Source organism: Sycon ciliatum, chromosome 3 (genome assembly GCF_964019385.1).
Source record: "Sycon ciliatum chromosome 3, ocSycCili1.1, whole genome shotgun sequence".
Lineage (NCBI taxonomy): Eukaryota > Metazoa > Porifera > Calcarea > Leucosolenida > Sycettidae > Sycon > Sycon ciliatum.
In genome coordinates this window covers 34,160,805-34,188,081 of record NC_088645.1, presented here as the reverse complement: position 1 = coordinate 34,188,081, position 27,277 = coordinate 34,160,805, and the positions used below count along the sequence as shown (strand labels likewise).

Below are 27,277 nucleotides of genomic sequence, written 5' to 3'. Positions count from 1 at the left end.
ACACACACACTGCACTGACACAGACACAATCATTAGCGTTCATGTATGCCATTACAGTCATGTACTATTACTAATACTATGGCATACATCGTATGGTGTCGCTGCGAGCCATGCACGCTCTAGTCTAGCCTAGTCTGGCTCAGTATAACATCAATACCAGCCATGGATATCCAGTCAGTTGATGTTTATGAGCAGAGCTGAACAGTTGAAGAAGTAATCTAGGAAGGAACAATCATCATGGGTTGCTGTCTGGGAATAAGGCGGCGTTCTGCAAAACAAACTGAGGTGGAGAGCCTGGAGACCCGTTATCAACGATTTTCAAGGAACAGGGACACCGACACGACACTCGCGGTCACGTAAGTTATAGAAGGCTGCATTAGATAAGGACGTGGTCAGGATACAGGGGAAGATAGTAATAGAGAATATGGTCCCAAGTAGGTCTTGGCTATTGGACATGTTAGCTATACCGACGGCGTATACACGCTATTTGTATCAAATAACTGCCATTAGTTTTCCTTGTACATTTTCTGACAAGTAAAATGTAAATCTCATGATATTTGGGTACTTTGGCCAATCTCTTGCTGCGGGTCGGGTCATCAGAGATGTCGACCTCGTACACCTGGAACGAATCGTATAGTCATAAAAAGCTAAATTTCGCTTTATAGGATCGTTAGACGAAGGAACTTGAATACCCTCGCTAGCATATTATTGGGCAACGATCCCGTTTGACTCTGCGAAGTAAAATAAAGAATACATTCATGTACATCTTTACTTATAAAAGAGAGGCACCTGTGACGTGTGTCTGTGTGTGTGTGTGTGTGTCACGCTCCTTATAAAGAAGAGGCACCTGTGACGTGTGTTTTTGTGTCACGCTGAAGCGCTGCGGAGCAGCGCTGCCCTGAGCACGCGAAGCGTGCGAACAGTGTAGCTAGCGGCCGCAGAAGCACTGAGCACGCGAAGCGTGCGAATCGTGTAGCTAGCGGAAGCAGCCACAGAAGCACTGAGCACGCGAAGCGTTCGAATCGTGTAGCCACCACCACGAGCTGAGCACGCGAAGCGTGCGAACAGTGTAGGTACGGTGGTAGCGCTTATACTTATAGCAGACACGATCACACACGATCAGTACGAGTAGCAGTAGCAGCCGCGCGCAGAAGCACTGAGCACGCGAAGCGTGCGAATCATGTAGCCACCTACCTAGCCTAGGCCATAGGTAGCACTAGCAGCCGCACAAGCGCTGCGGACCACGTGAACCGTTCTCTGCAAATAGAAACATCTGCAACAAAAGGATACAAAAGATCTGCACTGACTGCACTCTGCATCTGATCTGCAGTGAAGAGCGCATCGCACTTTTGTTCGTAAGTTTATGAATTTTTTGAGCCGCTTCATCCGCCACCCAGGTGATGGACAACCCTGACCAGCCTCCCGAAGGCGTAACAGACGTCCCTCCTTCTCCTTCCAACGATGAAGAACCTCCCTCATGTACCAGGACTTCAGCGGTCTGGCCACCACCACGTGCTGAGCACGTGTGCTGTTCATGTACTTGCTTCACCCGCGCGCATGCCACATTCGGCCAGGCAACGCTGGCGGGGGTGCTGCTAGTGTACTTACATAATTTTGTAAATAGGAAATTGGGAAGAATTTTGCCTTCTGGTTTTGTTTTTGTCTCGTGTTTTCGTGCAGGAAACCTATATGTATGGTTCACGATAGCATGGTTTGGAATGGAGATAGCTCAACGGCACTCGAATGTAAGAATATCATTATCATTATTGCAGTGCACTGGGTTTACATGTATGCAGGCATAGAATCGAAGCTGATGCATCTTAGCCATATCGCAGTAACACTGACAGCATTATGTTCCCTGCTTGCTATCAGTGAAAGTAGCCCCACCATTGCCAACTCTGCTGCATGCACTGTACCGTTGTGATGATACGACCTTCCATATTACCTGTATTCGTTTTCATGATCATACGTCAATCAAAACATGCCTGTGTTCGTTCAAAGCCAAACACAACCAGATCAATGGATTATTAAATTTTAAAAGGAAAGAAGGCATCTGTGAGCGAGCGGAGACATTTTATAGTGCGGCACACTGAGTCCAGGCCACAGACCTTCTAGGCATCGTTGCATGGACTTCACACTGTAGGTCGGTTGAGACCAGGGTGAGAAGGTTAGGAGAGGAGGAGAATAATAAGAGGACAGCGTAGGTCGAGAATTTTGCTTTGGTGATGGTTCGAATAATATCAGATTTTACGATTTCGTAATGTGTGATTTTGTAAGGAGAAAAGGACTTACAAATTACTAGTAACAGTTATGACTAACAGGCGACCAAGGTAACGAGATAATATACAGTCAGATAGTGCGACACCAAGGCACACAAATAATAATAATCTCGTTACGTTGGTGGACTGTTACGTCATAACTAGTAACGTATTGGTCCTTTTCTCTTTACATACATGTACATGTATTACTATCAGCTCAACATCCGAGGTTTGTTTTATCCATATCTGTTTTAATTCTGTCGACCTACATGTATATTCAGTTTACGAACTGCGGCATGCCATCTTGAGCTTGGATAACGAAACAGCCGCCTAGAACAAGACGACGAAGAAGCGCAAGTATTGCCAGACAGACGGTTTGTTTTTCCCAGTGCTACACGATGACTCTTGACCGGCAGTCTGTTTGGTGGATAATTGATCATCAGCCTGATATTCCATTCATGTATGTTGACTCCTGATAAGAAGTCTGTTTTCTCGAATGTCTTTAGCTTACTATGGTTGTTGCAATTACATTGCGTTCCTGGCTTTGCTACAAGCATCACCACTCTCATCTGATCTAACAACACACCGTGCAGGCCGTCTCATTGTCATTGATCCTATTCTTCGTTTATTTCACCGATATCCTTATGTGAAAAGTGTTCTTGACCCTTCAATTATGTGCATCTTGATTTTGCCTCGTCTCACGCTGCTGATATACATTGTGCTACGCTTCGGTGACGTCATATTGCCACTTACTGACGCTTCTATCATCATGATGTTCACGAGGTACTAGGTGTTTGTCGCGTCCCTAAAATATGCTGAAAAAGTGCTCTCTTTTCAGTGAAAACAGGCAAAAGTGCTCTTTTTTCAGTGAAGCATAGCCATGACACATGTTAAGATATGAACCCAAGGTGAGAAATGAATACGCACTCTTCCATTCATGGGTCCACGAAAGGCAAAACAGGAAGTAAAGTTCAAAAAAGCCACTTTTTACAGCATTGTGTACACCGGGTACAAGCTTCACCTACATTGTACATGTACTTGTTGGATGTTGCCCCCCCCCCCCCAAAAGCGGCGTGCCAAGGGCCATCGAGCACTCGAAGACTGTGATCGCATGCATGAGCAAACAGATTTTCGCACTTTTTCAGCTAATAAAGCTCAAAAAGGGCGATATTCACCAAAAAACGCAATAGAGGGCGAAAGAAACGGGCTTTTCCAAAAAGGGCCAAAAAGGGCGAGCACCTTTGGGAAAGGGCTAGTGCTCTCCAGACACAATATTCCTGAGCCTACTCAAATTCAACTGATAATGATATGGGGTGAATTCCCCAAATTACTGTGTATTGAGCAGGGGGTGTGCATTCTTGCAGGTTTGCCAAGTGGAAGGTTCCATGGAATTTTCGTGTTTTCTGGATGGCAGTCGTGAATCAGTCAAGTGGGAATTCAACTCAGTAGGAATGCGCGAGCGCCCCCGTACCCGTAGGGTGCGACACACATTTCCCCATTTAAAATTATGATGGGAAAATCAAACGATACGTACTCTATAAAATGAAGAATGTTTCTACATGATGTTTGTGATGAGCCTGAAGTGTGTCCTTTTTATGAGTATTATCGCATTTTTGTCTCAGAGGAAACTGTTTCTACATGTACTTGTCATTTCAGTATATAGGAGGCTCTAAAATGAAGGACGTGTGCAATAGCGCAGTTGGCTTGCCTAGCTCACGCACACAACGTGCTCAGTACGTGTGCAATACTAATAGCGCAGCCTGGCTTGCCTAGCTCACGCATGCACAGTGCTCAGTACGTGTGCAATAGCGCAGCCTGGCTTGCCTAGCTCACGCATACACAGTGCTCAGTACGTGTGCAATAGCGCAGCGTGGCTTGCCTAGCTCACGCATACACAGTGCTCAGTACGTGCACCTACCACACAAAGCTCACGCACACACAATGCTCAGTAAGCGCACCTACCACACAAAGCTCAGTACAAGTACTGTAAAACCTGTAATGGCGACCACTCGGATATGGCGACCACTCGACCATGGCGACCACTTTTCCTTGTTCAAAACACCTCGGAAAAGGCGACCAGTACTCGCTCAACGCGACAGGCGACCACCCACCCGCGACCGCGTTGAACCGTGCTAGTCATGTAAGTGTATGCATTGCACGGTGCACCAGGCATGGTAGATCTACACATCAGTGCAGGAAGTGTAGATGTACATGGTGCGTGCATGCACGACATTTGACAGGTCTGGGGTCTGCGGGTGAGGAGGACCTTAGCCCAGGCTAGGCACATGAGTTATGCTAGAGAGAAGAGTAGCATACACTGTAGATGTGTGCACTGTGCATGTGATCATGGTGATGCACTGATCAAATAATTATTAAAATTTAATTGTTAATGATGCATCACATGTGGATATGGTCACGTGACCCACTGAACCTGGATAAGAAGACCACCTGGCCACGGCAACCACTTTTTCTCGTCCCTTGAGCATGAGGGGTCGCCTTAGACAGGTTTCACTGTATACAGTAGTAGTAGTAGTAGTACCACGACACGAGGTCTACCCCAGCGCTCAGCCTCCACACTCAGATCTACATGTACATGTACATGATTGTACACACTACACTCTACAGACTCGTCGCCCGCACTGAAAACAGCCAGCACACACACTGACACGATTGTGTCATGAACTAATTACTTCGAACTAATTACTTCGAAGTACTTTCATGTCTTCCATTACCATGGCAATCGCCATACATCATATGGTGTCGCTGCGAGACATGCACGCTCTAGCCTAGTCAGGCTCAGTAAAACATCAATACCATCCATGGATATCCAGTCAGTTGATGGTTATGAGCACAGTTGGACAGTTGAAGAAGTATTCTAAGAAGGAACAATCATCATGGGTTGCTGTCAAGGGAATAAGGCGGCGTTCTCCGGAACAAACTGAGATGGAAAGCCAAGAGACCCGTCCTCAATGAACGACCAGGAACTAATCCTCAATGGGTGTGCTGTTGCCCTGTAGGCTGTATGCCAAGATTGTACGGAGCGAGAAGTTTGTAGTTACTTTTGAAGAGCGCGGGTTGTTTAGTTTCCAACACTACAGTGACAGATGTTCCGGCTCTTGTACCAGGGCAGTAGTTGTGAGACTTATCCCCTCGCCCAGCGGCAGATGCATCGCCTTACGACGGGCCTGGGGGGGGGGGTGGGGGGGGGGGTGGGGGGAGTATCCTCCATCGTTTGGCGCTCCATCTACCACTTTCAACCGGGTAACCAGGTTTTAGCGGGCGTCTTGCGTTCCCGTCGGGAACGGAGACGATAATGTTCATGTACTTCAGTATATTTAAATTACATACATGAACAATAGTGGCAGCGAAGTTAGATGCTGCCAAACCTAACATATTGCCTTCAATAATTATCATAGTTGTGCAAGCATGATCTTGCTACAACGTGACCTAGTTTCCATGCACCATGTACGAAGTAACAATACTCCAACACTTTGCCTTGGAAACAATTCTGTAGTATCCCTGCCCGACCAATACGGAAGCAGTACGGAACTAATACGGAGCTTTGCCTGATGTATATTTAGTGTATCTCCGTATGTAAGCGTACGGCGTCTGCTGCATAAAAGCGGCTGAGCATTTCTGTTTTGAGAAAGAGAAGATTAGATTAGATTAGATTAGATTAGATTAGATTAGATTAGATTAGATTAGATAGCAATGAAAGCTAACTCGAAGAAGAAGGATTCAACCTCTAGGTGAGCACCGGAGAGAAAGTTATTTATTTTGCCGCTTCTTCATTCACTAACAATTATATCTCAGGTGTGTACCTGAAAGTAGAATAAAAGTAATTCTTGTTGATTTCACCGCGCCTACCACTCGGCTACCTATTACATTGGTGGCAGCGGTGTGTTTTAGAACAACGTGATTCGACCCCAGACTACCATGGCGATTCTAAGCGACCTGCTACCTTCATGAATACTACTGGTGGTGATGGCGAAGCTGATGAGGACGACAACAGGCAGGCTGCTGCCCAAGACAAGGAGGGTATTCCCCAAGACCAGCAGCGTTTGATTTTCGCCGGCACACAGTCGGAAGCAGGAGCCCACTCTTCACTTGGTACTTCGCCTCCATGGTGGAATGCAGATTTTCGTCAACACTCTTCCTGGCTAGACCATCACTCTTTACGTCACGCAAAGCGATGCTATCGACAATGTGAAGACCACGATTCAAGACGAGGAGGGAGGTCAATCAGGTCATTTGTCTGACGCCGAGCTAGCCGCTCTGAGTGACCGGCTCAACCCAGATGAAGATAAAACGTGGCTTGCTCTCCGCCGTAGCTCCAGCCGCCGCCGTGGTTACTAACGCTGATTCCAGGTATGGCATTTTCTTTCCTGTCTTCCTTCAGTCTCCCTGTTCTCTTCAGTCTTCCTTTATGCGAGTGTGTGAATCCAGTTTAGTTTGGTAGGCGTCTGATCATGGTGAGCCACGGTTTACCCAGCTAACGTGGGACAATGTGTGTAACAACACCCCCTATAGTTATAGTGTATTCAGTTAGGTTTTTTGAACTGCGATGTTCCTGGCGGGTTGTGCCAGCGTTGTGCAGCAAGAGTGCTGTGGATTTTCAGGTCCTATTTGGAGGACAGTTCTTTCCCCTTTTGACCCCGTGAGATCGTGTGAACCTGGTGTGCTTCTACTTTATGATTTGTTATCAGTTCATTTCTTCTGTCTACTCTAAACGTTATCATTTCCGATATAATTTGCCATCTTCCGGTTGACGCTGTGTTCGTAACTCTTCACTAATTTTTTGAAAATCACGAGGGCGTGATTATCTGTAGGAAGGGAGGGTGTAGTATCCCTGCCCGACCAATACGGAAGCAGTACGGAACTAATACGGAGCTTTGCCTGATGTATATTAATTTTAGTGTATCTCCGTATGTAAGCGTTAGGCCTTGACGGATTATGCTAGCATAATTTTTCGCATAATTCCTACCAAAATCGAATAATCGCATAATTCGAGGCAAATTGCATACGAATCGCATGAAATTGGAATAATCCGCCTGTTCGCATCAATTAATTCCATACAGTTGTGCATGTTCTACAAGTACAAGTAGATGCACCAGGAAGTCGTAGGTTTACGACTCCCTTGATAACATATCCAGTCCAGTACAATCAGTGACGGTCGTAGCTAGGTCGGACGGTGTGTTGACGTCATGACCCCGTTGAACCTTTGCTGCTAAAGTACAAGTACAACGCTCTTTACAAAAAAATTCCCCTTTTATTTTGCACAAAACCATTATACATTAGCAGCATATGTGAGCATAATGCGGCATAATATGATATCTTTTAGCATAAAAATAGCATAATTCTGCAATTTTTTCAGCAATGCGAAAAGCATAATTTCACGAAAATATTAGCATAATCTGTCAAGGCCTAGTAAGCGTACGGCGTCTGCTGCATAAAAGCGGCTGAGCATTTCTGTTTTGAGAAAGAGAAGATTAGATTAGATTAGATTAGATTAGATTAGATAGCAATGAAAGCTAACTCGAAGAAGAAGGATTCAACCTCTAGGTGAGCACCGGAGAGAAAGTTATTTATTTTGCCGCTTCTTCTTTCACTAACAATTATATCTCAGGTGTGTACCTGAAAGTAGAATAAAAGTAATTCTTGTTGATTTCACCGCGCCTACCACTCGGCTACCCATTACAATTCCACCTCCATCACATCCGCTCTCTGGCCGACAACACAAACCAGCAACATGACAAGTTGACGATACTGACAAATATTTCTTTACCTGCACACAGCGCTGTTTAGTAAACTATGGACTACATCAGAGAAAGGTGTTGTCGTCTTGAGTGCGCTAACCGAAGTCGCAACAACCTCTTCTTCGCATTGTTGTCCCGAGACCAGAATTAGAGGGTTCGAGGGCAACCGCGCTGTGAATGGCCAACAGTCCTCAGCGCTTGTTCAGCACCTCCAGGAGCGACACTGACTCACGCTGCTATCTGATGCTCACGAGGTTTCTGTCGCCCTGGAAACGGAGCGTCTCGGTAAGTGTGTATCCCTGGTGACGGTTTGGTGTGGACAGCATTATAATTATGACTAGTGGTGCTCTTCAGGTACAATCTTGCGCCTACTCAAATAATTCAACTGATATGGGGTGAATTCCCCCAAATACTGTGTATTGAGCAGGGGTGTGCTTTCTTGCAGGTTTGCCAAGTGACAGGCTCAATGGACTTCTTGTGCACGTGTGTTCTGGATAGTAGGCGTGAGTCAGTCAAATGAGAATTCAAGTCGGCAGGCAAAACGCGAGCGTCCACGTAGGGAGCGACACACATTTCCCCATTTATTATTATTATTATGATGGGAAAATCAAACGATGCGGACTCTATGCGTACTCTAAATGAAGAATGTTCTGCTTGTCATTTCAGTAACAAAAAGTAAAGGTAAATTATCGTGTCCGTTCCCGAAGGGAACTCACGACGGCCGCTAACACCCCATAAACCCTAGCGGCATTTCAGTGGAGGCTCAAAAAAAGAAAGAAAAAGAAATTACATGTATATTATTTATTATTATGATGTGTTCAATAGCCTGGCTTGCCTAGCTCTGCAACCACAGTGCTCAGTGCACGTGCACTGCCCCCACAAAGTTAAATAAATCACTAAATGTACGTGATTTTACTACAGTGAGGTCTACACAGCGCTCGGCGCCCACACTGAGATCTATGCAGTACTCGGCGCCCACACTGACTGCGGCCAGCACACACAGACACTATCATGTCATGAACGTTCATGTCTTCCATTACTATGGCATACATTGCATGGTGTCGCTGCGAGACACACATGCTCTAGCCTAATCTAGCTCAGTATATTATCAGTAGCACCCATGGGTGACCAGTTAGTTGATCTTTATGAGCACAGCTGAACAGTGGAATCAATATTCTAAGAAGGAACAGATACCGGTAACATGGGTTGCTGTCATGGAATAAGGCGACGTTCTGCGGAACAAGATGTGGAGTTGGAGAGACTGGGTGTCAGTTCTCAACGTGCGAATAGCCACCGATACACCAATACGATACTCAGGTAAGTTATATAATAATAATACATTTTATTTTCATTGCTATCAGGTTCGGCCTCATTTTCTCTGTGCTGCGCTGAGGAGTTCACAAAGAACGAAACAGCACGCTGTCCGCAGATTGAGTATAATATATTTTTTATTAAATCTAATATTGACGTAGCCAGTGCCTAAGACTATTAGGAAGAATACAGGCATAGGGTAACAATGAGTATAATTGTCACAAGCAAGACTTGACGGATGCACTTGTATTTTATGCTTGAGCGCGTCTGCATGTTTGTGTGTTCGCCCAGTGCTTCACAATTTCGTTGTACATACATGTACCTGAACAGGTGAAACGTATGTCATACGTTGGCCAGTATTTCCCTCGAGGTCAGGTCAGCAGAGATCTAGGGTCTTTTGGAAAAAAGCATTTAGGATGTTCACTGGTTTGAGGGAAAGACGCAAACGGGAAAAGTCTGAAGAAAAAGTGACTGTCACCACCAGGCCTCCTGCAATATTGCTCAAATGCCAGGAATGGGCAGAGCGTAGTGCGCAAGAGGTACACAAAAGGAAGTATATAGGGCTGTTTTGTTTTTTGGAACTCAGAGTTTCATCGCAAAAAAAACAAATCATCACCTCTTGCGTAATCAAAATGTTACAATCACAAAAAGGGAAACCATGCCTCATACTAGGCATAGGCTCGCTTCACGTAGGAATAGACCAATCCCGAAAAGATTGTCTGGGTTCGAAAGGGGGCATGTCACCTGAGAGTACACTGTACAACACATACATGGCACTACCTGATCAGCATGCGGCACAGGACGTGTTTGATAGTTCGCGTGTGAATGCGAGGGTAAGTGCACGGGTTTTCTCGTTAGTTCCATGCAAAAGAGACGATGCGACAGAAAAGCAAAGCCCTTTGTAGTTTTCTCTCTCGCACTGGTAATGGTCTGCTGTTGGAGTTGAAATGCTAAGACTTAATCCTTGTTTCGTTCGTCTGGGTAGTGTGAAGAGATCAACGAACATGTAGAGCTCACTTTGATGAAGTAGGCAAGGCTGTGAGCGCTGTGGCTCAAAGCGATAGGCCCTAAATCTTACGAGATATTTCGAGTGCTATTGTTTGTTGCGAGCGCTTCGTTTTCGATGAGTCCTGCCTCTTTCCTGGCCGCTGCCCTCCTATAGGATCAACCACGAAGTGACTGTACTCATCTGCAGCCGATCAATGTTATATTGCACAAGAAGATATCGTTTTCGCCAAGCCAGTGCCCCACCAAAGACCATCGCCGTGTCACACAGTCGGAACGAGTTCATGATGAGAAACATCAATCATTCGCGCGTGATGAAGAACTATTTCGAAAGACAACATAGTCTTTATCCCCGGGATGACAACTATGCGCACGTCCTGCAAGGGGAGAATGTCACCAGCGACATCAACGAAGACGACGGCAGTATTTCGGAAACCTGGAGTCAGCGGAGGTCGTCCAGCTCCTCCGCGACCCGGTACACATGGTACATATACAGTATAGATGACATGTCGAGACGAGCGTGCGGAAACACAGCATACACTGTAGTAATGTTGCGAGAGTTTGCGGAAGGAGTCCAAGTCGGGAAATCCATCAGCTCCAAAAGCTACCTGTAGGTGGGCGATGAGACTCCAGCTTCAGACTACAACAGTCAGGACTTGTAAATGTAGTTGAACTTTGTGAAGCAGCAGATCGAGAAGTTAGCTGAAATCGTAGCTGTTGCAGTATGTCGGCGCTATGTAGCTTGCATTTTTTACGGAGAGTCGATCGCCACGCGAATGTTTCTCTCCTCACCGAGAGCTAGCTGGCCTCCAAACTCCGTCAGGGTCTGCCTAAGGTACCGAAGGTCCTTTGACAGGCTGCTGGCAGGACTCCATCAAATCCTTGAGTTTCAGCTCGGCGAGCAAAAGTCTCTCTCTCCTCCGCCATGAGCTGATACACACAAACTGAATACAAAACGATGTGTAGTATCCCTGCCCGACCAATACGGAAGCAGTACGGAACTAATACGGAGCTTTGCCTGATGTATATTTAGTGTATCTCCGCATGTAAGTGTACGGCAGCTGCTGCATAAAAGCGGCTGCGCATTTCTGTTTTGATGAAGATGAGATTTTGATAATAACGAGCTACAGGTCTACTCTCCATATAACGTAATCTCTGGGACCACGCAAACATTATGTTATATCGAGAGTTATGTTATGTAGAAAACCGTGGGTGAAATACAAGATGCACCTCAAAATGAAGGGTATTACAAGGCGGGTTCAACCGTGCAAACATATACACACTGTACCACCATCGACATCAGATACCATCAATGCCGCAGAATATGTGCACATACTGTAGGACTTAACTGGCTAGCTACGGCTACAGCTTGATTGTACCGCGCACGTGAATCTACGTTGTATCGAGAGTGTACACGTCGGGGACTGCGCGTATAGGGTGCGTTATGCCGAGGTTTACGTTATGTAGGACTAAACTGGCCTAAACTGCCTAGCTACAGCTACCGCTTGATCATACCATGCACGTGAATTTATGTTGTATCGAGAGTGCGCACGTCGGGGACCGCCGTCGCGTGTGTTATGTCGAGGTTTATGTTATGTAGGATTATGTTGTGTAGAACAAATTTTGTGTGGGAGTGATGCTGTTTCGGCGCGGGATTTGATTTTTTTATGTTCTTACGAGGTTTATGTACAAGTGAGAGTTGTTATATCGAGAGCAGACCTGTATTCAACCTCCAGGTGTGTACCGGGGAGAAAGTCAGTTATTTTGCCGCTTCTTCTTTCACTAATAATAATATCTCAGGTGTGTACCTGAAAGAAGTATATGTAGAATAAAAGTAACTCTTGTTGATTTCACCGCGCCTACCACTCGGCTACCCATTACAGATGCACTTCACACATTCTGGCTTGCACGAGTGCCCCCTTTCACAAACCCAGACAATCTTTTCGGGATTGGTCTATTACATGTGCCTTCGAGGCTTCGTTGATCAAACAAAAATGTAGAAATAATCTTGCCTGCTTATGTTTGAATCCAGAACGTTCTCTTGTGACCTTCTACACATGCATGTACAGTAAAACCTGTAACTAAAGACCACCGTGACTAGCGACCAGCCTGGTAGTAAAGACCACTTCGCCAGGCACGGATGATCTCACATTCATAATAATGTGGTTGTGCTGTGCAAACCTCTCACTAAGGACCACCTGCCACTAAAGACCGCTTTCCTTGACCCCAAGGGGTGGTCGTTAGTAACAGGTTTTACTGTAGTTCGTAATTTTGTAACATCCCTTTGGCTCTTTTTGTACATGTAAATGTACAGTAAAACCTGTTACTAACGACCACCCCTTGGGGCCAAGGAAGCGGTCTTTAGTGGCAGGTGGTCCTTAGAGATTTGCACAGCACAACCACATACCGTATTTCCACAAATAGTAGGCCGGTCTACTATTTTTTCAACCTCGTCCTAACCCGGCCTTATAATCGAGGACGGTCTTGTATTCGAGGACGGTCTTTTATTCTTTCAACCCAGTTTGACCCCCGGTCTTCTATTTCTCGCCACACAGTTTTACCCCCGTTCTTCCATTTTCTTCTACACAGTTTGAGCTCGGTCTTCTATTTTTTCCCACAGTTTGAAGCACGGTCTTCTATTTTTAACACAAGAACAAAGACTCATATACATATGTAGTAGGTCCGGTCTTCTAATCGGAGACGGTCTTTTATTTTTTCAATCGCCCCCTGCCCCGGCCTTGTATACGATGAAGGCGTTGTATACGAGGACGGCCTTTTATTTGCGGAAATACGGTATGAATGTGAGATCATCCGTGCCTGGCGAAGTGGTCTGTAGTACCAGGCTGGTCGCTAGTCACGGTGGTCTGTAGTTACACGTTTTACTGTACAAGTATGGTGAGCACCTGATGGTAATATATTTGTTTAATATGTTGTTTCCTTTTGTTGGTCAGTGACGTTATTCCACTAGTTCTGTTTGTTTGTTTGTTTGTTTTCGTGTGTTGTCTCGCAGTGGTCCTGCTGTTTGCGTAATGAACCCTGAGCGACAAGGATCATTTGAGTTTTGGGACGGAGACGATCCAGCGACACCGGAACGTAAGGATATCAGTACGTGTATTGCACTAGATTAGTATGACATGTATCAGGAGTAGGGGTGTGCGGATAATGCTCGAAAAGGTGGAAGATTCTGCTCGAAAAGCAGTGAAATTGGCAGAACCAAACAAACCTTATGGCGGCCAATTCCTCGAATTCTGCTCCATTTCTTTATCCACATACCAAACATGCATGAAACTTACCAGAAAAGAACCGAAGTTTGCCAATCTGTCTGCCGGCATTATCCGCATGTGGCTAGTCAGGAGACACAAATGAGAGTACCCCTCTGTACACTACATGCACAGTAACACCTGTAACTAAAGACCACCGTGACTAGCGACCAGCCTCGTGCTACAGACCACCGTGACTAGCGACCAGCCTGGTACTACAGACCACCGTGACTAGCGACCAGCCTGCTACTACAGACCACTTCGCCAGGCACGGACGGTCTCACACTCATGCATGGTTGTGCGGAGAAAACCTCTAATGAAGGACCACCTGCCACTAAAGACCACTTCCTCTAGCCCCAAGGGGTGGTCGTTAGTCACAGGTGTTGCTGTACATGTACAATCATGTATTATTTTTAACGCGATAGCTAGTTCAAAACTAGTGTTAGATAAACTTTGCTATAGTTGTTTGTTTGTTTGAAGTTTTATTTTACATCGCCATGGGCATTGATGCCCAATATTATGATGGCGATAGAATAATAAGTGTGGCTCGATAAAGCTTCACTTGCGAAAATGAGAAAACAGTCAAAAGGAAGTATTTGCACCGGTAATTACAAGTCAAGTTCGAACGAAGTAAGAATCAGGGAGAAATAGGAAGATGAGGACCTATGGCAGAGGGAGGTGCTATTCGGCCATATTAACCGTAGAAAAACACTTTCAGCAATCTTTTAAACGGGGTTGGACGACGAGCGGACGTGAGTTCCTGTGGCAGGGTGTTCCAAAGCTTCACGGCGGAAACCAATGGTCGGCTGTCGCCAGATGTTCGCCGAGTTAGCGGAACAACGTATTTGCAATTGTCATTGCCACGGGTGATACTGGGAGGTTGGAGGGGTACTCTATCTTTCAGAAGAGGGCTGATGCTGCTGGTGTGGACACGGTGCATAAGGAAACGGAGTTTGCATGTGGCACGTTCAATTACAGGGATCAGGGAAAGGCGAGTGTATATAGGAGTGGTATGGGACGGGAAGGGCAGATTGGCTACGCAGCGAACACATCGCTTGTCGAGGACAGTGAGCTGGTGCCGCTGCTGAGCCGTGAGGGCAGAGAAGAACGCGTTTGATCCATAAAGCATGTCAGGAAGTATAAGGGCAGAATAGAAGAGGAGCGACTGGCGTTCAGATAGCGACGGGTGGATGGTTCTCAGGGTGGTTAGCTTCTGGGAAGTTTTACGTACTATGCTGGAGACCTGCGCGTCCCCCGAAGACAGGAATCGATCTGTAGGCCCAGAAAGCGAGCAGTGGTGGTCTGGGTGAGAGGCGTCCCGTTGCAGTTAACGTTGAGTTCCAGGGTACTACGGCGTGATGCCTCAATGGCTAAGACCTGCGTCTTGTCAGGGTTTAAAACCAGGCCTTTCTTTATTGTTAGATTGACAGCATGAAACAAGGTGTAATGGCGTTGTCAAGGGCTTCTTGTACCTTCTTGCGTGTGGCTATTGCCAGGCCACGGCGATCCTCTGGAAGTGTGTTGGCCCACATCTCCGTTCTTCTGATTACTTCTTCCTTTGAACCTTTTTGGGTGGAAGAGCGAAATCCAAGCCCAGTTGCAACAGGTCATTTTGGTTCGTCGAGAGGTTGTGAGAGAAAAGGTTGAAGATATTCTGCTTGTTTGAAGGAGTGTTTGTAGCGTCATTCTGCTTGTTTGAAGGCGTGTTTGTAGCGTTGGTCGGTGAAGGAAGTAGTTTCTTAAATTCCCATGTGTGCAGTGCTGTGGCGTTTTGGGAAGCAGATACACCGTATGCTTAGATCCACTTCCATCCATCTGTGAATATTGAACTGTTTTCCTGAAGCGTACTGCAGGTTTTCGCAGCTTCTTCTACTTTCGTTTTCTGGACCAGTATTTTAGGCTGGAGTTTCTTTGTATGCTCTCGTAGAAGCGTCCAGTGGGCGCGTACCATTGAAGCTTTTACTCACTCAGAGTCATTTGGACTAGTTCTGTTGAGATACTTCGTTGTCACCTTACTAGCCTTGCATTGGGTGAGAACCTCCAATCTGGCCAATGAGTTTTGAAGATTGACCGTTGATTAACGCCAATGTTGCAATCCTCTTTGAGACTGGACCGACAGTTTCCTGCGAATCCTAGGAGGAGGATGGGTAGACATTTTTATAAAACTGTATGGAGAGAATTTTTTTATGTAGTAAATAGATATACAAGTATGGAGCCAGATGGAGAGGCAAGGTTTAATTTATACAAAAGAGAAAGACCAAGGAACTACAAGTTACGCTATACTGTCCACTAACACCACCAGTTACTAAACTATCAACTCATGCGATAACATTGCACGACAATGACCGATGGGACTGACGTTCTACAACTAACTGGCTAACAGCTCTAGCACATCTTGGATGCGCACTCCAACAGCCTTCCAACTTGGAAGGTTCTAAGTTATAGAAATAACATGCATGAACATCCGCCAACGTCCTTCACAGCTGAGACTTTCAGCTCGTGCTTATCTTGGTTGCGCTCACTTTCCCTCCTTATGTTATTTCTATAACTTAGAACCTTCCAAGTTGGAAGGCTGTTGGAGTGCGCATCCAAGATGTGCTAGAGCTGTTAGCCAGTTGGTTGTAGAACGTCAGTACCGTCGGTCAGTGTCGTGCAATGTTATCGCATGAGCTGATTGTTTAGTAACTGGTGGTGTTAGTGGACAGTATAGCGTAACTTGAAGTTCCTTGGTCATTCTCTTTTGTATAGATACTAGCAGCACCCGGCCAGCTACTGTCCTGACATCATCGAACGAAGTCGGCCCGTGAACAGTGTGCAGAAGGAGCCGCAAGTAATAGCACTCTGCCTGCCTTGGGTGCACAGCGTACACTCGGCCGAGAGCATCACTTATTTTCCTGACCCCCTCGTAGCCTGGGAGAGGAGTGCCGACTTTGCGCCTCTTGAATTTCTTCCGTTGGGCATCCCACACGAAGTAGGAAGGCACGCTGTTGTACAGAAGAGTTCTCGCGAAGGCATCAGTGGCACAAAGCTTAAAGAAAGCAGTGAGAGTAGTCTCTGGCGGACTCTCACTTACAGCATGGGCGGTCTCTTCTGTGAAGTAGACTCGCTGGCCATTCTCCAAGTGAACCGCAAGGTGGGTGACTGTTGGATACCTGCCATGAATCGGGAAGACAAAAATGCGCCAGACTGCCTCGCTACTGGAAACATACCGACCTGTCTGGTACCTGCTGACCTCATCGTTCTCATTCTGGACACCGAAGACTGCCTGATCCGAACCTTTGTTGATGTACTTTGTGATGTACTTGATGGCCGTTACAGAGTTGCACACCTCCACATTGATTTTTTTTTATTTATTTATTTTTATACGAAAGTCCACTATATTCCCGAATATGTGCGAGAAGTGGTGGCGGGGCCAGGCTGCTCTGCCGACCTCAAAGGTCTCGGCGTCTACGCAGACAAAGCGCGCCATAATGCAGTAAAACCATGTAGAGAGGAGAAAGAGGGGAAATGAATAATAGTGAGAAACAAGGACAATGGGTAGATGGTCGTGAGAGAAGCAGAGTGAAAGATAACGTCACATTGTGGTAAGGGGGGGGGGGGAGGATGCTAGTGAGGCACTGGTTTCATAGGGCGTCGGTGGCTGCTTGCCAGTTCAGGTGCAGCAGATACTTGTTGCATTTTTCTTTGAATAATTGGAGCTGGCTGGGTTGCGGCCGTGCTGGTAGAATGGTCGCTGGTAGGCTGTTGATGTGCGCACTGAACAATCGAAGGAGGACTGGGTTGTAATGCACAACCCATCTGTTGTCGACTTCGACTTCTTCGTTTCTAATTTTCAACACCGTGAATGACCCGCCATCTTCCCGGGAGCGCCTGCGGTAAAGAGGGTATCCATCCCTGTCCGTCTGGGTGTGTTTCCCCATTGGTTTGGGGTACCCTTTGCTGCACTTCCCATCTTTCATGCATGGCGCGCTTGTGTTTAGTGCACCGCAAAGTCCATGGATCATATGCTTTTTGACCAAGTCATGGAGGACAGGGTCATCCTCCGCCGAGGGGAATTTCCGCACGAACAACATCATCCACATCAGCAGATGGAATTGAATGCTGGAGCCACAGTAGTGCATGCATATGCGGCAGGCCTCTCTTTTGCCACTCTATCGTGTGCATGTTGCAAGTGCTCGGGCCGAACAATTCGCCTTTTGTCAGGACATCCATGAACAACTTTGATTTCAAACGGAAGACACGTGCGATGAGGTCGTTTCTGTCATGCGGTGACTGGGCGTCAAAAAGCTCTGCAGCTATCTCGGGCCACTTAGGATTGCATGTGGCGGTAATGAAAAGCTGTGGCCTGCCGCGCTCTCGAACATACGTCATTGCATCTTGTGTCTTTTCTTTCATGTATCGTGGGCCGCCAGTGAAAGTTGCGGGCAAAATGACTTGCCGACCGACGTTTGCAGGATTTCCGTCATTGCTGATGGCGTCACGTAAATGAACGTAGTTATCTGCTCGGAGACTGGCCTGATTGAAGCGAATGAAGGATAGACGTTCAGATTCGATCTTCACATACATGTCAACAATGTACTGGTGGAATAACTGAGCACCTCTGAGGATTGTGTTGAAGGAGTCATTGCGGACCATCAGTTTGTACGCGTAGAAGTCACTCGCTGTCACTTTCTTGCTCGCGTCTGCGGGCAATGGCCTCTTCATCGTCGGACGACGTTATTGATGAGGACCGGCGACGTCTTTTCCCAGACCGCTGAAGTCCTGGTGAGGGAGGTTCTTCATCGTTGGAAGGAGAAGGAGGGACGTCTGTTACGCCTTCGGGAGGCTGGTCAGGGTTGTCCATCACCTGGTGGCGGATGAAGCGGCTCAAAACATGAAAAAGTGCAAAGCGTCGCCTAGGTCAAGTCTTCAAGTTTGTTGTATTTGCAGAGAACGGTTCACGTGGAAAAGGAAGCTGTAGATCTTTTGTATCATTTTTTTGGAGATCTTTCTTTTTGCAGAGAACGGTTCACGTGGTCCGTGGAAAAGGTAGCTGCACGATGCGCTCTTCACTGCAGATCAGATGCAGAGTGCAGTCAGTGCAGATCTTTTGTATCCTTTTTTGCAGATGTTTCTATTTGCAGAGAACGGTTCACGTGGTCCGCAGCGCTTGTGCGGCTGCTAGTGCTACCTATGGGCTATGGGCTAGGGTAGGTGGCTACACGATTCGCACGCTTCGCGTGCTCAGTGCTTCTGCGCGCGGCTGCTACTGCTACTCGCACTGCACTGATCGTGTCTGCTAGCTACACTGTTCGCACCCTTCGCGTGCTCAGCACGTGGTGGTGGCTACACGATTCGCACGCTTCGCGTGCTCAGTGCTTCTGTGGCTGCTTCCGCTAGCTACACGATTCGCACGCTTCGCGTGCTCACTGCTTCTGCGGCCGCTAGCTACACTGTTCGCACGCTTCGCGTGCTCAGGGCAGCGCTGCTCCGCAGCGCTTCTGCGTAACACACAGACAAACACACGTCACAGGTGCCTCTTCTTTATAAGTATAGATACATGTACAAGTAAAGAACGTTCTTTCAAAAATTGAGGTTCAGTCAGTCACGTATTAATCGCGCGTTCTTATTATGTCAGTCCCTCTTAGAAAACCCTTGTTTGTCCAAAAATTACATGTTGATAGTTTGACCTCTAGAATAAAGAGGGTCGGAACCGGGTCCAGGACCCATACGGTTCAGATGGTCTCAACAGACCGAAGCTCTACCAACCGTGTGGATGGTTACAGAAAGGTCACTGTTTCCGAACACGGTGTCCTTCATCTTGTTTCATGCTGCTGTCAAACTGTCAACACATTATGTACATGTATATGTGAAACACAAACAAATCAATTGAGTGGCGAAGGAAAGAAAGCACAAGCGAGCGAGCAGAGACAACTGATAGTACACCACACTAAGTCCAGCCTACAGACCAACTGAGCATAGCTGGACGGACTTCGCACTTTGGCGGATGGATTGGAGGGGGAAGGGGGGGGGGGGATTATAATATAAAACAAATACTACAGAGAGGGTTCTAACATCAACCAACACACCATTACTGCGATCTCCAGAGAGGGGTCGATAATTATTTTTGATTAAAGTAAAAAAGTAAATTATCGTATCCGTTCCCGAAGGGAACTTTTTGATGATAATTATGAAATAATTCCTATGAAGTTGATTGTTCCAACTAGGAACACACGCTTCTTGCCCAACTTGACACTTGACTGACTCACGACTGCCATCCGGAGCACACGAGGAGCACGTCGTACCTTCCACTCGGCAAACCTGCAAGAAAGGACCACTCCCTGCTCAATACACAGTGTTCCGGGGAATTCACCCCTCATCAGTTGAGCTTGAGCAGGCTGAGGAAGATTGTGCCTGAAAAGCACCACTTATATACTGCTCTCCAGGCCAAACCATCACCAGGGATACAAACTTACAGAGACGCTTTGTTTCCAGCGCGACAAACACCTCGTGAAACCCGAGTTGCAGCGTGAGTCAGAGTCGCTCATGGAGTTGTGCTAAACAGACGTTGAGAGCCAGTATAGCTATTCAAAACGCTGTCACCTCCAACAACTAGTCGCACGTACGCGTGAGGGACAACATTACGAACTTAGAAGTGTCAAGTTGGGCAAGAAGCGTGTGTTCCTAGTTGAAATAATCAACTTCATAACTAATACCGCCGAAGTCGCAACTTCTAAGTTTGAAATAATTTCTGTTTCTGTTTTCATCCTGTCGACCTGCTTGTATATTCAGTTGAGGAGCTGCGGCATTCAATCTGGTGCTTGGATAAGAGCTACGCGAGGAGAAGGATGCTGCAGAAGCGGAAAGAGTGTCGTCTTTCCTTCTCGTTACAATGATGTTGTACTATTCACAGGACTGTGAAACGTATGCGATGTAAATAGGAGTCACTGACGTTGGCACTGGACAGGCAGACTGTTTGCTTAATTCTCTTCATCTTACTACATGTATATTAATATTATTTTTTCTAGTTCTTCCTCGTTTTGCTACAGGCATCACCTCTGTAATCTGCCAATGCATGCCAGCCTTTTCATTTCCTGTTCAGCATCGTTGATCCTTTTCTTGGGTTATTAAGTTACTCACTAGTAGTTTCGATGTCCGTTTTTGGAATGTGACGAGTGTCCTTGACCTTCCAACCGTCATTTTGGTGCATCTTGATTTTGCCTTGTACAAATCTGCAGATGTACATACAATGTAGTCATTGTGCCACGCTTCCATTACCAAATACAACGTATTGCCACTGGGGTTATACACCCGGTTTTTTACCCTCATCACTGCGTCCGTCGGCGCGAGGGTTTTTTTCCCGGCTGGCTCGGTCCAGGTAATCAATCTGACGGCCCCAGTGGTTTTGCTTCATACATGTATTCCTTCTGTTTACTCCGCTTGAATACATTTTCTTCCCTTTTTTCACTTGATACCGGTATGTTGGTTTGAGTTCTTCCTTCTGGACTTCTCCATAATTCCTCTCTATCGAATGATTTGTACGTACAGTAGAACCTGTGACTACCGACCACCCCTTGGTGCCAGCAAAAGCGGTCTTTAATAGCAGGTGGTCTTTAGTTAGAGGTTTGCACCGTGCGACCATATATGGATCCCATTGTATGATACTTATATCAAAAATGCAGCTAATACAATTCCCGAGGAGTTGCGCAATACCATTCTTATTTCAGGTCAAACAGCACTTGGATAGAAAGACAGAGAGATGGAGAGAAACAAAAAGAGAGAGAGATTAATTTTGACGTCAAATTCAGCTGCTACTTCTGAAGCCAGGAGTCAAACGTTCCCTGTGGAAGTTTCGTTTTGCGCTGGGCTTCAAATTTGTTCATGCGATCAATCGTACCGACTATCCTTGTTGTGACGTCTCGATTGTTTGAACACGATCCTTCAGCATCAGGACCATGCGGTGCTGCTTTGTTTCTGGATTCCTTGACGCCATCGTCGATTCGTTTGTATGACTGGGGTGACAGAGCCGCTCAGTCTTCGTTTCTTCTCAGAGTAGTAACATCGAGCAGAGAGCGCCTTCGATGCGCTCTCCAAGACGTTTCCTATCATGTTTATTCTTGACAGCGCTTGAAATTCTGACAAGAGTAGTAGAGTCCAACGAACTCCACAGTCAAAATGGCCTCCGTTCATTTGTTGAGGTGTAGTACCGAAAGATTCCTGTCAGGACCATGGAAAATCATCAAAATATCAAGAAGGAGCTTTTAGCAACGTTTGAATTCCTACATCGCGGTCGCTAGTTACGGGTCAAAATCGTCTTTGGGACAAGAACAGGCGGGCGCTGGTCGCGTTCAGCAGGTAGTCGCTAGTCACAGTGCATTTTGAATGTGAGACTGTCCGTGCCTGGCCAAATGGTTGGTAGTAGCAGGCTGGTCGCTAGTCACGGTGGTCTTTAGTTACAGGTTTTACTGTGCACTCTCCTGGTCACTGGTTTGTACTATTGTCATGTACAATCATGTTCGTTATTGTAAATCGTTTTCAATGGTTGTCGTGTAAACGCAGCCTAAATCATGACCCACTCCCTCCTGTGCAAATTAGTTGGAACTTCCGGCCACTGACCGTAACTAAAATACCACTCAAATTAGTATGATGAGGGCAGTGATTAATCATATTCTGAAAGACCATTTTGTCAGGAGAAAACACTGTTCTCATGTGAAATCTAAAAATGTTTCATGTGCAGTGCATGCAGTGCACATGTATAATTATAAGGTTTGAAACATTCGCCAGAAATGCAATAAAGTTGAGTGGAGACTGGATACCATAGACAGCAGCAACTACATACATGTACATGTACATTGGTTGTACTACTCAGCCAGAAAGTCCAAAGTGAGTGAGAAAGGTGCAATAAAGCACAAGCGAGCTGTTTGAAAGGGCTTGGTGGATGCCGACAGCGAGAGGGAAGCAGTCTTTCACAGTACTGGTACATTCTAATTGCATTTTGCATGCTAGTAGTAGTAGCTAGGCCTGGGCGGAAAATGCTAGCATTATAAGCAGCATTAAAGTGTGCGATTTGCAACGAGCATTATGCTAGCATTATAACACTACATGTCCACAAAAGTGGCATTACACTCAAATTTAAAATTGGCCCTGCTTCCGTGGAATATGGTCCGGAATGTCAGTGTGACTCAAGTCGTCACCACCAAGACTGCACTTCTGCGAGAAGTAGGTACCGAAGCACTCAGCCTTGGAGCTGGCTGTGAGATGTTCATGCTGGTTGGAATCAACAAGCGTAGAAATGTCAGAGTGTCGTTCCTTCCCTGGCGGCGGATTTAATGGTGCTCCACAACTGTTTGTCCCGCAAGTTGCCTGTTCGAAGCTTCTGCTTTAGGTGTTCCTCCCAGGAAAGTTGGGCTTGCTGCAGAGTTGACACAGCATTGGTAACTGCCTGGACAAAGGCTGCTTTCGGTGTCTCACTGGATTTTGAGCGGCTCCACCTCTTCCACGCTGAATGCTTGTGTGCGACTTCCTATATTGACCTCGTATCCAGTCAATAGGATACTAACATTAACATTTACCGGCACAAAGCAAACAGTGTAAAATGACAGCAGTTGTGAAAGATTGCATCTGACACAGCATGATTTAGAAAGGTGTGAATGACGGCAAGCAACACAGAAGCACCTGTATCTCAACAAGAGTAGTGAACTTGTGTCAAAGTGTCCCCTCGAGAATAAGATCTACCTTAATTCGGAACGTCAAACCATCCACAGGCATCACCTAATCCAGTAGCAGACAACCAGAAAAAGGTGTGCTGCATGCTGGTGGCCCATCTTCGCTGCAGGCTGGGTTTCGCTCTGTTGCGTTCGGATGCCTGCGAAGGGCTCAGCGAGTTTGGCCGCCTCCTAGGGATGGCTGTGCTTCCCTGGCTGTAGTGGAGGCTAAGGTGGCCTTGAGCCTTGGCTTGGGCGGTGGTTGTGACTTGAGCACATTTCTCATGACGTCATACCTCTCAGCATCCTCTATCTGGTCACTTTATGTTGATGTTTGAAACTCCCCAGTTGAGAATGACATTTCTTCACTAAAAATAATTTTTGAATTACATGTACATGCACATACTGTTATCTGGTGTTCACGAGGAGTTTATCGCGCTAGAAACGGAGCGTCTTTGTAAGTAGGCATATGCGGATAATGCCGGCAGAAAAATTGGCAGAATTTGGTACTTTTTCTGGTAAGTTTCATGTTATTATTATTCGAAACTCGGGTATTGAGCCAATAATAAATGTAGAAAAGAAAAATAGTATCTAGTTAAAGTGGTGGAGAGTTACTCTTAACTAACTAACGTTTCCATTTGTCTTTTTTCTTTTCTACAGTTATTATTTTTATTGTAGAAAGGAAAAGGACCTATGGAAACGAGTTAAGAGTAACTCTCCATCACTGTAACCAGATACTATAATTATACAGTCAGAAATTGCAACAACTAGGCACAAAACTGACAGAGTACTGAGACATTCGACGTCCTGGCACCTATTCAACACATCTCCGTAGCGCTAACCGACAGCCTTCCAACTTGGAAGGTTCAAGGTTATGGGAAGACCAAACTACGGAGATGTGTTGAAGCTAGGTGCCAGGACGTCGAATGTTTCAGTACTCTGTCAGTTTTGTGCCTAGTTGTTGCAATTTCTGACTGTATATAGTATCTGGTTACAGTGATGGAGAGTTACTCTTAACTCGTTTCCATAGGTCCTTTTCCTTTCTACATTTATTATTGGCTCAATACCCGAGTTTCAAATTGCACACCTGATTAGCCGTCACGAACCATACGGCGAAACGTACGTCGTGTGAAACAACTTGTTTTGTAGTCAACTAGTCCATCACAATGTCATGCATGAGGAGTACCGTAGGAGTTTAGATTTCGGCTTGTACAATTCGTTCTCGCAAAGCTTCCCCCTTTTAACGTTTCTTTGATATTTTTGACCCACCCAAGTTGGGTGATGTGCTCCTTTGCTGCTTCGAATTGTAGTTAGACCGCTTTGTCAAATCGGCTACTGGTCTCGCCATCGTCCAGTGACAATCGACATTCTTTGTTCCGTTGGGACTGTAGCTTGTGCTCGTTTTCGTTGCGCTTGCCTTCCCCTCTTTGGTCTTCCCATAACCTTGAACCTTCCAAGTTGGAAGGCTGTCGGTTAGCGCTACGGAGATGTGTTGAAGCTAGGTGCCAGGACGTCGAATGTCTCAGTACTCTGTCAGTTTTGTGCCTAGTTGTTGCAATTTCTGACTGTATATAGTATCTGGTTACAGTGATGGAGAGTTACTCTTAACTCGTTTCCATAGGTCCTTTTCCTTTCTACATTTATTATTGGCTCAATACACGAGTTTCAAATTATTTTTATTATTATTATTTCGAAAGAAAAGGTGACAGCACCGACGCAATCCACACAGTCAAGGAAGCCAATTTGGTAACCGAACGTTTTCGCTCCCTTCTCATCATGGGTAAGTACAGGGAATAATGAAAAATGTCAAAATACAGCAATTTATAGAGCTACAGCAAAAGCAAAGATCGAAAACCTCACGTTATACGTGGTCTCGAGAGTGGCGGCGTAGGCGGGGCGGGGGTGCTTAGCTTTGGGTGCCAAAGCACCTCCCTCACCAATTTCGATCTTAGTTCGACAAACAACAATGTTTGTAGGTCCGCTGACCACATGTGTCACTCTGCAGAACCCATAATAACCGTTGTTGTTGGTTTTTATATATTTTATATTTATTTCACTTAACTCGTGGTCCATGACCAATTGGCACGCAAAATGCGAGAGATGGGTGATAGCCAACCACGGCAAGAAAAGAAAAGAAAGGAATAAAGAAAAAGAGAAGAAAGAAGGATAGACAAGAATTCAGCAAGGAGATCCTATCGTACTATCGTACTACTTTATACGATCGGAGTCCATTTTTAAAGCTGGAGAGACATTTTGATATTTTAACATGCTGAGGAAGTTGCAGCCAAAAGCTGTAGGACAAAAACAGAGGAGAGTTGGTAAATGCGGCTGAATTAGCACGAGGAAGTGAGAGACTGTTACGAGTGGACCGGGACAGAGAAAACCAATTGAATACTGAGAGATCAATGGGAATTTTACCTAGGCGAATTCTGTGGATCAAAATGCAAAGCTGCGGTTTGCGATCATCTTGCAGTCGCTGAGTATTGTTGATACAATAGAGCTCAAGACTAGGAAATAAACGCTGCTTGTGAAACAATATCTTAAGAAGAGATTTAGGTTGGATTTCAAGTTTGTTCACAAGATGCTGACTTATACTACACCAAGACTGACATGCATACTGGAAAATAGGTAATAGATACGAGCGATAAAACATAGAACGGCATGTATTTGGCAGATGAGAACGATGAGGCTATAGTATGCCGAACACACTACTAGTTTCCTTGCAAATATGGTCTACATGAGGAGCCCATGTTAGACAGTCGTCAATAAATATACCAAGGTGCGTATGTTCATGGACAATTTCTATGGTCCATGAGCTGCCAGGACATGATAAAGACACATTACAGAACTGATCACTAGCACCGCTACAGAAGAACATCTTTTTGGTCTTCTTAGTGTTCGGTCTCAGCTTCCAAGTCGACATCCAAGAAATGGTGGAGTGTATCTTTTTCTGGAGGTCATCAACTAGCAATTGCCTGCAACTACTTGAAGCGGAAACTGTGGTGTCATCGGCAAACAGTGAAACATTAGGGACAGACGTCGGTAGATCATTGACGTAAACTAAAAAGAATAGTGGCCCCAGGATTGGTCCCTGTGGCACACCCGAATTACCTGCCTGGGGAGACGAGGGTGTTCCCGACGCGTACAGCCTGTAACCTGCCAGTTAAGTAGCTTTAAAAGAAACAAAGCAGGTTGCCACCAATGCCATAGGCACCCAACTTGGCAATCAGGTCTCTATACCAAAAGGTGTAAAAGGCTTTCGCCAGGTCAAAGAAGCACATGCCAGTATGTTCTTTTAAATGTCTGGATTGCATGATGTTTTGGATTAGGTGGACTAGGTGCAGAGCTGTGGAGTCTCCTCGCCGGAAACAAGACTGCGTGGTATGCAAGTACGGGGACAAGTGTCGATATAGCTGATCTTACCACACACAATGCGCTCAAACAGCTTTGAAATCCAGCACAGTAGGGAGATGGGTCTGTAGTTCGGTGCATCCGACCGGCAGCCTTTGCGTTTATAAATTAGGACCACTAAAGCGTATTTCCAAGCGGAAGGAAAGATTCCAGACGACAGAGAGATGTTAAAGAGCAGCGATACCGGATATGCTAGGCTGTCTTGGAGGTGTTTCAGGATTTCGTTTGGTATACCATCATAACCAAGAGACTTCTTATCGGGGAGACTGCGTATGTATCTGGTTACAGTACGGGATGCAATCGTCAGCGATGTAAACGTTGACTCTATAGGTATTTGGTGGATGGAAGGAACTAACCATTCCGGTCTATCCTTAACGCAGAAGCTGGTAAACTGCTCATTCAGAGCACCCGCAATATCAAGAGGCGCAGTGGCGGAACTTTGGTCAGACTGTGTGATTGTTGTTGGACTAGAGCCCAATGACGATGCTGATTTACGAAGAGTTCTTATAAATAAGTGAAGTGAAGGACGCTGGCTGTCGGTGAGAGAAGTAGTAATGGACTCGACGTATTCTTTATGGGCTACACGTGATCAC

At 46.0% G+C, this 27,277-nt stretch overlaps 1 protein-coding gene and 1 long non-coding RNA gene across 3 annotated transcripts; both read left to right on the top strand.

Annotated features, from left to right (window-relative positions):
- The first annotated feature begins 198 nt into the window (after positions 1-198).
- On the top strand, positions 199-3,049 carry LOC135812694 (uncharacterized). Its single transcript, XR_010552922.1, has 3 exons — positions 199-356; positions 1,681-1,745; positions 2,540-3,049. It is a non-coding gene; the product is annotated as an uncharacterized LOC135812694 (long non-coding RNA).
- A 6,085-nt stretch (positions 3,050-9,134) lies between these two features.
- On the top strand, positions 9,135-20,589 carry LOC135812693 (uncharacterized). Of its 2 annotated transcripts, none has more exons than XM_065325966.1 (3): positions 9,135-9,331; positions 13,341-13,423; positions 20,362-20,589. In XM_065325966.1, the coding sequence occupies exons 1-3, from the start codon at positions 9,216-9,218 to the stop codon at positions 20,463-20,465; spliced, it is 303 nt and encodes a 100-aa protein (XP_065182038.1). In that variant the 5' UTR covers positions 9,135-9,215; the 3' UTR covers positions 20,466-20,589. The 2 variants fall into 2 exon arrangements, with proteins under 2 accessions (XP_065182038.1, XP_065182037.1); XM_065325965.1 differs by having other exon boundaries at positions 13,341-13,435.
- The last annotated feature ends 6,688 nt before the right edge of the window (positions 20,590-27,277 follow it).

Excerpts from the sequence above, each read along its gene's own strand:
- LOC135812693 (XM_065325965.1), top strand. The coding sequence starts at position 9,216 with ATGGGTTGCTGTCATGGAATAAGGCGACGTTCTGCGGAACAAGATGTG. Across the intron at positions 9,332-13,340 it reads TACACCAATACGATACTCAG|TGGTCCTGCTGTTTGCGTAA; the intron begins GTAAGTTATATA and ends GTTGTCTCGCAG. Across the intron at positions 13,436-20,361 it reads ACCGGAACGTAAGGATATCA|TTGAGGAGCTGCGGCATTCA; the intron begins GTACGTGTATTG and ends TTGTATATTCAG.